This window comes from Asparagus officinalis, chromosome 3 (genome assembly GCF_001876935.1).
Source record: "Asparagus officinalis chromosome 3, Aspof.V1, whole genome shotgun sequence".
In the NCBI taxonomy this organism is placed as follows: domain Eukaryota; kingdom Viridiplantae; phylum Streptophyta; class Magnoliopsida; order Asparagales; family Asparagaceae; genus Asparagus; species Asparagus officinalis.
Window position 1 is genome coordinate 50,456,170 of NC_033796.1, and position 11,480 is coordinate 50,467,649.

General features: G+C 45.0%; 1 protein-coding gene across 1 annotated transcript; it reads left to right on the forward strand.

Annotated features, from left to right (window-relative positions):
* On the forward strand, nt 10,234-10,752 carry LOC109835095 (protein MAIN-LIKE 1-like). Its single transcript, XM_020403092.1, has one exon. The coding sequence runs from the start codon at nt 10,234-10,236 to the stop codon at nt 10,750-10,752; it is 519 nt and encodes a 172-aa protein (XP_020258681.1).

An 11,480-nucleotide genomic window follows, 5' to 3' on the forward strand; every position in this document is an offset into this window, starting at 1 on the left:
GTCGGGAGAACTGGCTATCGACCGTTTCTTCCTCGTGGGCCACTTGTGCATCCTCGGCTTTGACCTGCTCCGACTCCGCTGACAGATTTAACTCTAGCGTCATGTTCTCATTCAGGCGGCGATCGCGATCTGCCATTAGCTACTCGAACTTCGCGGGAGGCGAGATCAACAAGAGCGGAGCTTTCCGCACGAAGAGTGAGCAGCTGCCGAACAGCCCCCTCCACTTCGTTCAGACGCTGAAAGTAGGGCCTCGCCGCGGCAGCGCCGAGCCTCTTACGCAAGAAGGACGCATCGTGTTCTAGAACTTTCTTAAATTCTTTGAAGGGGCAATTCTCCTCCAAGACCAGCCGGGTGCAGTGGGCCAAAGTATCTTCGAAATTGGCCAGAGCTCGCGCCACCTGCGTCTTTCGCCAGCGTTCCAAGGGAGAGAGGGCGGCCTCCTCCGTTGTGGATGAAATCACGGTCGAGGTACCTATAGCCATAACCGTAGGAGTGGTAATTGGCACCGCTGAAGCCGGGGTGACCAATGAAGCCCTCGGAACAGTAGTCACGGCATCAACGGCCACCGTCGACAGGGAAGTGGTCACTTGCAGAGTAGAAGCCTCCCTTTGAAGCGGAGACTCTCGCACCGACGAACGATCCCCAGCCGACGCTTCCGCAGGAGCGGGAGATCCCCCTATTTGGCCAGGCGCATCCTCAGGAGCCAAATCCTCTTCCTCGCTGGACAATGCCTCATGAACCGAGACATTGTCATCCTCCTCAGAATCGCCCGTCTCCCTAGATGAGCGATTCGCCCAAGAGTGAGGATCCTCTTTACCTGCGACTTCACGGATAGGATCAGCTACAAATGCACGAAGAGGGTTAACAGAGGCCCCTCGAAAGGGATTGGGCACGAAAGAATGCGTAATGCCAAAGCCTATGCTTACCTGAGCCTGTGAGCCCCTCTTCATCTCCAGCCTCTTCTTCTTCGTCTGAAGGAATCGAAATCATTTTCTCAACCGCACCTGCATAGGTCCAATGCCAATGTCAAAAGGTATGAGATCAACATTGCCATCAAAGACACTATTGCAAGGATTACCTCCAGATGCGGACGCAGAAGCCGCTGGGACTCCCGTCTGTGGCCTCACGCCAGATTTCGGAGGAGCGTCTTTCGAAGTCGCCGGAACCGCCCCCGATGCAGCAGAAGAGGCGGGCAGCACAGCTCCAGACCCAGACGTCGCCGCTCCGGGGGCGCCTACCTGGGGAACATTATCCCGACCTTCCACCGCTCGGATGGTCTCTGCTGTCTCGTCACCACGGGCCTTCTTGGCCGCCTCCGCTCGGGAACTCTCGGCCGCTGCCTCCCGCTGACGCTTTGAGAGAAGCGAGCTACTCGGAGACAGAAGAGGCGTCCCCATCTGTCCAATTGTCGGACTCTGGACCTGTCTTGGGCGTTCAGACTCTCGTGGTTCGCCAGCGGCATCCAACGAAGGAACAAGAGAGGGAACTCGAACCTCGGGTGCCTCGGACTCGTCTAAACCAGCGTCAAAGCTCTCGGGATCCTCCGCTGGATCTTCTGAGAACAGCTCCCTAGCAGTTTGGTGGCCCCTTCGCCTTGAAGAACGGAGAGACCCTCTAGCAGGACGATCGCGTTCCGGCAGACATGCGCTCTGGAACCAGAAACCAGCGAGAGTAGCGCTGGCACCCCGATACCACCGGCAGTATAGAAGCGTGTGGTGCAAATCACGATCCTTCACGGGTAACTCGAAGCGAGCCTGGATACCACCAGCATGGGTCCAGAACCATCCCCGAGCTCCATCCACCAGTCCTCCTTCGAAGTGTAGGCGGGGATTGGCGTTGCCCACGTACAATTGGTCATACCCGAACTGACGGGCAAACCTGCAGGGGATATACGGCTCGAGATAGCACACAGAACCTGTGCGTAGGACGTGATACCTCGGTCGAATATTCACCAACCATTGAAAAGCGCCGCGAGGGAGAGCTGTTCCGTGATCCACCGTTGGCACGTCCCTAAGAGACTCGCCGTATCTTCCTCCGCTGAAGTAAGGGAAGAAACGACGAAAATTGTAGTGGACGAAATGGGAGAGCGTCTTCCGCGCATCAGGAATGTCTTTACACTTCCAAGAGCACCTCTCCAAACGCTCAAGGAACGGAACGAACCTGTCTCCAGCATGTCTCCTTGAAGAGCTGCGGGAGCGCTCATCAAACACTCGCAGTGGTAAACAAACCACGCCATCAAGTAGGTGTACGGCAGTCCCACTCTGGGATTGGGGGTCCTGACAACTCCCCCTTCCCCTTCGTCGACAGTCGACACACGGCAGAACTGGGCCGTCAACGTGCGGAGTCCTCGATGGATACACGCTATCGTCACCGACACCAAAGAGTAAGATTTCCGTGGGCTAAGCAGACCGCGGGATACACCACCTTCACCGGGATCGCCTCGAAGGAATGAGTGGGGACCACGCACCTCTTCAGCCACAACATGAGGTACCCCGCGAACAGAGCCTTCCCAGAGATAGGGAACATAGCCTGGTGGTGAAACGAATGGAAGACCGTTCCAGATTTGAACCCGCCTTCGTCATGATCGAGAATCATAGTGGCTTCCTCTTCAGCCATCCTCCTTTCCACTTCGGATTGGTCGCACCCGCCCAGAGGAAGAGCAGGTTTCCCTTTGACGTCGTTCCCTGGGAACAGATAGTCAGCCCAATTCTTGTGACTAATTCCCGGGGTTCTCTTCGTCTTCCCCTTATGATCCCTAGCCCCTAAGGTGCTAAGGCAGATGTGATAATGGCAGATGTGATAATGGTAGAGTAACTCCCACAGAGTTTCCGCTACCAAAGGGGAACAGTCGGAAAGCTGGTCGATCTCATCTTGGTCTGGGACGTACTCCTCGTAAGGAAAGTCTCCCAGAGGCAGCCCCGACACGTCATACATCTCGTGAGGGGATATACCAAGCTCACTGTTGGGGGTGAAGAAAGTGCCGCTTTCCGCACAGTATAGTTCCAGGATGCTGTGGAACTGAGAGGCATTAATCCTCAAACCATGTCGAGTGGCTTGGATGGCCCCGTACAGCTTCGAATTCTTGAGGTCAGAATTCTCGGCCAGGATGCAGTCGGTGATCTTGGACCACTAAGTATCACTGCCCGGCGCAGAATATACCCACCCCGGGGCTCTGAAGTCCTTTGGGGGAAAACTCCCACCTACTCGGAAGAAGCGATGACGGAAGGTCTCCGCTATAGCCGTCGACTCCCCTGCAGGCGGCTCATTGGACAGTAAGCCAGGGCGCAGACCCGTCACGTGCTTACATGAGCCCTCCACCCCATATCCCGCCGTGGAGCCTGTAAAGACGCCACAGGTGACCCCGTCCTGAGTGGGGGTCAAGTCCTAGTTCATCACTCGAGGGACCGCGAAAGACCGTAGCTCGACGATCGAGAATCCCCTCGGCATGGCGGGAAGGTAATAGTGAATCCCCTCCACTGTCCTCGGCATGGCGGGAAGGTAATAGTGAATCCCCTCCACTGTGCGCAACCATCTGCTCTCCTTGAGCAGTAGAGCAGAGGGATCCGTAACAGAATCGCTGAACAAGAACTGAGGCTTCGGCAACTCCGCCCTATCCTCATCTGTCAACGCCGCGTCGGTGGTCAACTCACACAGCGTTAAGTGATACCCATCGGCAACTCTCCTTGTTGAGCCAACCGGCTTATCGGCAGAGAACACGGGCACTGGACCCAAGGAAGGAAATCGAGGAGGCGCTGGGTTACCTGCACCTCCGGCGAGCCCGGTGGCCACACCCTTCGGGAGGGCTTGGTCGGAAAAGGTCGCTGTAAAACAAAGTCAGAAAAAATCAGGAGGCAGATACAGATCCGCCCGTCAAGGAACGAGATCCGCCCGACATGACGAGACCCGCTGGCATAAGCCACGTTCGCCTTTACTAGACGAAAGTCGAACTCGCCTGTCAGAAGACGAGTTCACCTTCGCCTGATAAAGACCAATCTCGCCTATAAAGGTTAGAATCGCCCAACGCAGATGAAGGTAAAATCCGCCTAAAAAGGGGCAGTTTTACCAAAATCACGGGGACTGCCTAACCCACCAAGGCAAAATGAGCAGCACTCATCTTCCTGGCACGACAGCGGTGACCAACACGAGAACGTTAAAGCAAACTTTCTCAACTTACCCGAACGCGCCTCAGGCACGTCGGCGGTCACACCGGCGGACAGGCGGTCGGAATAGCGTCCGGGACCCTTTCCCCTCACTTTACACCTCTTGGATTTGGGCGCCATTGAAGCGAAGCGGGAATTCTTTCTCTTTTGGAAGTTTTCACACACGGTAACTTTCAAAAAGAGGAAAGAGACGAAACCTATTTAAAGGTGAAAAGACTTGCGTGATCTCGATGACACTCGCAAGGCAAGACAATCGCGTTCAAGAGACGTGGCCACGATCGAAATCGATGGCCCAGATTGTCCTTCATAACTCGTTCTACAGTTGCGGAAGAGCCATCGAAAAAGGGAACGGGCCGGCCAAAGCCCGAGACCCAAACCAAAACCCACGACGTGATCTAACGGCCTAATTCGAAAACCACGGCCACGATGCATTGTGGGGTGAAACACACGAAGCTGACTTCGTGTTGTCAAGTCACGATCGCCACGACCTGACGAGACCGCGCCGCCTTAGCTGGGAAGCACGAAGCCCTATCGGCAGACACGTGGCTCGTCTCCCGTCAGATCTGGTTCCGCCCCAAAAAGGAGGGGTTTCGCCTACAAATACTTGGCCTGACCCCACGAGTCGCACGAAATTTGGCTCCCAAAGACTAATTTCGCCTTGACGATTCATTCGCCCTTAAAGGTAAAATTACGAATGAAGCCAATAGAATGACCTAAGGGGGTCTTGTAGACGGTAAAAAATACCTCTATGGGCTTACAGGAAATTCGCCTACGAGAAGAACTCACACGTTCAATTCTCTAGCACGGGCCTAAACCGTGTAGACGCCAAATGTATTCGATTCTAGGTTCGCCTAACGATCGGCTCGCCTGCACGAGTTAAGGTCGATTGGGATAGCGGAAGTCCGCCTTTTACTCAACTCGCCTGCACGAGTCCAAAGACGAATCCGCCTGCAAACCTCGAGGCCATTAGCACAGCTGGGTATCCGCTACCCCACGTACTGAGATGGGCCTTGCCATCCCTCTCGACCCGAAGGGAGAGAGCACAGTACCCCAAGACCGTCAAGCGGCCGCTCACAGTACGCACAACACGAAAGACTGGACAGGTGTCGAGTCAACCTGAGCATTCATAAATGTGACTCACCTCAGCTGTCTAAGTCAGGAGACGGATCCGCCAGCATTCGACGAACTGTCCAAACCCACTCGAGTGCTAAGAGCATGCTTTCCCGCCTCTCTCGGCCTGAAGAGAGAAGACATGGTACTCCAGGCCTGCCGAGTAGCCGCCCACAGTACAAGTGAGCAGACAGGTGTCAAAGCAGCCTACACCCTCATAAATGCGGCTCACCTTAGTTGTCCAAGTGAGGGGCGAGAGCCGCCGGCGCTCGTTGGTTGGTCAGATCCACGCAAGCATCCGACAGCAGTTGTCACGAATACGAGGAGGGACCTTCCCACTCCTACGTGACGTGATGCAAAGTGCAGCTCCTCGAATGACCGCCCATGGTACAGGTGAACAGTAGGCTATCCCTGAACAACGTATGGTTACATCCCATAATTCAAGGAACAACCAAATAGCCACACCATCTCTCCACTATGTAAGAACTTCTTCCACCCAAGGAGAAGGGGTTCAAGTTTTAGCTTTTCTTCCAAGTCAAGAAGAAGAGACTCAACTGTTCTAGCTATTGAGCAATCCGTTCATAGTTGGATCAGCTGATTGAACCATAAGCTCTCTGCATAATCTTTGCATTGCAGCACCACTGCCTAGTTCCGAGCTCCGATCGCCGGCGAACTAAGCAGACTTGAACTCTATTGCCCCGAGCTTCTACTGCGTACTGAAGCTCCCCAGCAGCCTCGATCGAACGGTCCAAGGGAAGCAGACTCGACACGAGCATCGAGCGAAGCGTCCTACAGCCACCTAAAGTCCCCACACAAAACAAAGAGGGCTTTCCCTCTGCTTCTATTGTAAACATTTGATTTGTTAGTTTGTAATAAGCCTTCTTATCAATACAAATGAAACTCCCTGTTTCCGGGAAATCAAATTTTCACCCTACATACTATTATTATTTAAATAAATATTGTTTGTATAAAAGTCAAAGATAATCTCACACATTTCTTAGATCTTAATGCCAATTATAATATTTATACATGAGTTTTAGTTAAAATAAATTTTATGTATGGAGTTAACTTATATGATCCTACTTTAATCAGATTAGATAATTTAATATTTTTTACACCTAAACTCTTTCATAAAACCAAGTGATTTTTAAAATTAATCTTGGGGGTTGCTTACATTAAAAAAGTTATGTTAGAGGGCCCATACAGTTTGTTTTATAGTTTAAGATTGTCAACATATTTTGTCTCTTATGCATATCAATTATGAGTAATAACATAATTTAATTGATCCAAGTATATCCTAATATATTTCTGGACTCTTGTCCTATTTTTTGCTATTTGTTATGTACAAACCTAGCGATTCTTATCCAATTCCTTATTTTTCCTTTTTTTATCTCTTGACATTATCTTTTGTTCTTCATTATGTTCAAACCCATTTCATGAATTAGGGTTATGGTTTTCGAGGGGGAGCAGAAGACAAATGAGTTTATTTTGATGTTGGACTCTATTATTTGAAGAGATTAATTTCAAGAAATTTAACTCTAACATGATATCACAGTTGACGTAGATGATGAAGACGCTACTCTAGAATTACCCAGGAGAAATATAAAGGTGGAGAAAGATTGATCTCAGCTCAATCAAAATATGAAACAAAAAGAATAAATTATAATATTTTTTTAACATTTTATATTATAACTTAATTTTTTGGGTAAAATTAGGAATTTTTAGAAGGAATTTTCACGCAAAATTTTAAGATTTTTGTATGCTTATGTGATTGCTTTTATCACATAAAATTATACTATAGTAACCATTAATCTTTAGTTTTTATCTTTTTATTATTTTAAGTCTATCAAATAATGTAGGCTCATATATATATCATACATGCCGTACTTCTTTTTTTTAATGTTTGCTTTTGATATTGTTTATTATAAATATTGAGCTTATAATGTTGAAAAGTATTGTACAATTCTATTTTCAATGCAATAAGAAATGTTATTTTTTTATTGCTAGAACTATTATTCATAATGATATTATTATTCATTCTTGACTCCATACTATAACTTGGGATTAATAGAGTTTAGAATATGACATGTAGTATCAATTTAACTTTTTTACTATTATGCTTGAAGATATTATTATACCAATTAATATATTTTTCTTAGGAAATCAACTATGATATCCCAGTTAAGTATATTGATTACACTTTAACACCAAAATCCATTAGATCAATTTTTTATAATGTTCAAATTAAAATTATAGCAAATCTAATAATTAAAATGAATTTGACTTATTTATAGTAATAAAATAAATAAATAAATAAATTATCTTGATCTTTAACACATACATAAATAAGTATATATATATATATATATATATATATATATATATAATATATATATATATAATATAATATAGAGAGAGAGAGAGAGAGAGAGAGAGAGAGAGAGGAGAGAGAGAGAGAGAGAGAGAGAGAGAAAGAGAGGTAGAAAGAGAATAAGTATGTTTGGTACTAAGCACAAAAGTATGATTGGTAGTGAGTTATCCTATTCCTATCCACTCATTCCAATTCTCACACCACTTCCCAACCCATGTGAATGTGGGTCTCGATTTCAATGAGTGGAGGGGAATATGCTATCTCACTATGAAGCAAGCAAAACTTGTGCTTGGTACAACAGCATACCACATTTTTCTCATATATATATATATATATATATATATATATATATATATATATATATATATATATATATATATATAATATATATATAAGTATATGAGAAAAATGGGTATGCTTGGTACCAAGCACAAAAAATTATGCTTGGTAATGAGGTGACATAATCCTCTCCACTCAATCAATAGTTGCATATCCTCATGCACTCCTCAACCCATGTGAATGTAGTCCCTATTTGAATGAGTGGAGGGGATTGTGTCACATCACTACCAAGCATAAAATTTGTGCTTGGTACCAAATATACGCCATATTCTCTCTCTCTCTCTCTCTCTCTCTATATATATATATATATATATATATATATATATATATATATATATATATATATATATATATATATATATATATATATATATATATATATATATATATATATATATAATATATATATATTATATATATATATATATATATAATATAATAATATATATATTATATATATTAATAATAAAAAATGTGTATGCTTGGTACAAAGTACAAGTTTTTGTGCTTGGTAGTGAGATTACATATTCCCCTCCACTCATTGAAATCGGGGTCCACATTCACATCGGTTTGAGAGTGGTTGGGAATTGGAATGAGTGGATGAAAATAAGACACCTCACTACCAAGTACAAAATTTATGTTTGGTACCAAGCATACTTATTTTTTTCTCTCTCTATATATACATACGTACATACATACATAAAAGAGCATGTTTAAGAACTTTGGGTTATAATCCAAGTGGATTATAATTCATTTTATGGATCATAATCCAAGTGAATATAATCTAGAGTGTTTGATAAATTTTATGGATTATAATCCATTTTTAATAATAGAATGCTTGTCAAATAGGTGAGTTATAATTTATTTTTATTGTCAACCAAAAAGACAGAGGACTGATGGTGATTTATTAAATAAGGCTTTGAACTTTATGAAATCTGAAGGGGCATACAGGTTTTCTTTTGTTTGGCAATTTGCTAAAAAATAAGCTAAAACTCACACGGTAAAATGAAAACAAATTTTCACCATATTTCACATATTTCACATATGCCCCCCCCCCACAAGTGAAACATTTTCATACTTTTCCGTCCACACCCCCACAGACGTAGAACTTTATTGCCAACATTTTACGAAGAAAGGGGACCGAAATAAAAAAAATATCAAAATGGAACCCTATACGTAGATCCGTGTTTTATAAGGACAAATTTTCAAAACAGACCATTTTGAGTTTTTATTTGCAAAAACCGGCCTTTTTGAAAATATTTACAAAAACCGACCTGTTTTCAGCCTAGCGCTGAAAACAGGTCGGTTTTTGTTAAAAGTTTTCCGAAACTTCACGGGAGTTCAACTCCCGTGAAGTTTATTGAGAAATTAAACTTCACGAGAGTTGAACTCCCGTGAAGCTTAATTTCTTCATAAATCTTCACGGGAGTTTAACTCCCGTGAAGATTTATGAACATATGAAACTCCACGGGAGTTCAACTCCCGTGGAATTATAGGCCGCATTTCCCAGAAAGCGCTCTCTAGGAAATGCCGTCTGCAACTCCACGGGAGTTAAACTCCCGTGGAGTTTGGCGTTCCTATATAACGCGCGCGTGACCCAGCCCGACCCCAGCCCGATAGATTACATGTAAAAATCTAGATTTTAGAATTTAATTGTGAATTATTTACGAATTTTGTGAAGAAATGTGAAAATTAGAGGGGAAATTATCAATAAATGTGAAAATTAGAGGGGAAATTATCAAAAATTTTGTGAAATTTGTGAAGAATTAGTGTGGAAATTATCAATAATTTCGTGGAATTAGTGTGGAAATTATCGATAATTTTGTGAAATTAGAGGAGAAATTATCAATAAATGCAAAAATTAGAGGGGAAATTATCAATAAATGTGAAAATTAGAGGAAAAATTATCAATAATTTTGTGAGGTTTTGACCCTCCAGGCGAGCCACGTTTCAGACCATATTGGCTCAGGACAGGTAAAACATCTTTTGTATATGCTACGTAGCATTGGCACTAATTTTAATTTTTCGCATTATACTTAATCAATTCTTTTTGATGTACAGCCCGTACCAGACATCACCATGATCGAGCATTCCCAGAGCCATTCAGCTTGGGTCATTGAGGATGCGAGAGTTCTAGCGCTGATCTCTCTGGCCGGTTTCCGGAAGTGTTCGACGGTTCGATATATTAGGCTTGATTGGCCGCTTATCACTGCACTGATTGAGAGGTGGAGGCCAGAGACCAACACCTTTCACATGCATATAGGGGAGTGCACCACCACTTTACAGGACGTGGCCGTCATACTTGAGCTTCGGATCGATGGGCCGGTAGTTACGGGCACCGATGATCATAGTTGGCTGGAGGTATGTGCTAGGCTTCTTGGACAGGTTCCTGACTTGAGGAGTGGTGTGATGAAGCTATCGTGGCTTCGTCAGACATTTCAGGGCGACATACAAGAGGATGCCAGTATGGAGACGCTTCAGTTCCATGCTCGTGCGTACCTATTGCACATGATAGGGTGCGTGCTTTTTCCTGATGCGAGCAAGACTCTTGTACATGCACGATGGCTGCCGTTGCTGGAGGATTTTGACGTATGCGGCGCACGGTCATGGGGTAGTACGGTGTTGGCATACTTGTATCGAGAACTGGGTAGAGTATCCCTGATGCAGAATAAAGAATTTAAGGGATGCTGCACATTGATACAGATTTGGTCATGGGAGCGTATTCACATTGGACACCCTACTTTACTTGTGCATCGTGACCTACAGGGGTAGTTTCCTTTGGCGCACAGGTATAATTGTACACACAAATTTTATTCGCACTGAATTTGTACTTATATATTCTCTATTCTGCATATAGGTATAACGTGCGGTACGCTAAGTACCGATCAGCGACGCGCCATCGTGAGTTTTACCGAAATGAGCTTGATGGCCTCCAACACGAACAGGTAAATATAAATCTTAAGTCGTTATGAACATTATAGTTTTGTTGTTGATACTGATAAATGTTTTATTTTATTTCAGTTCAAGTGGAGACCCTATACACCGCCGGAGCTCGATATGCATTCTCTTGCACCCATCTGCCGAGATAGTCATGACTTGTGGAGAGCCAGAGTTCCATTGATTTTTTGGGAGATCGTGGAGATGCATGTCCCTGACTGTGTGCTACGACAGTTTACGCTCTCTCAGTATGTGCCAGATCCTGTCGAGCAGATTGATCGTCGGTGGCGACCTACTTCGCACCATACCGACTGGGCCGTAGTCCGTGCGACCTACATAGACAGGTGGGCTCATAGGTGGGATTTCATCTAGGATACGAGGCCCACAGCTGTTGACTATACCGCGTATATGCATTGGTATTAGGGTATCACACGTAGATGGATCACACGTGACCCACAACCATTAGCTGGACACATGCCACGCCCACCGACAGACAGTTACATCCCTAGTGGGATGAACGAGAGAGATTACGTAAGTTTCTAAGCTAAATTATAATATTTTTT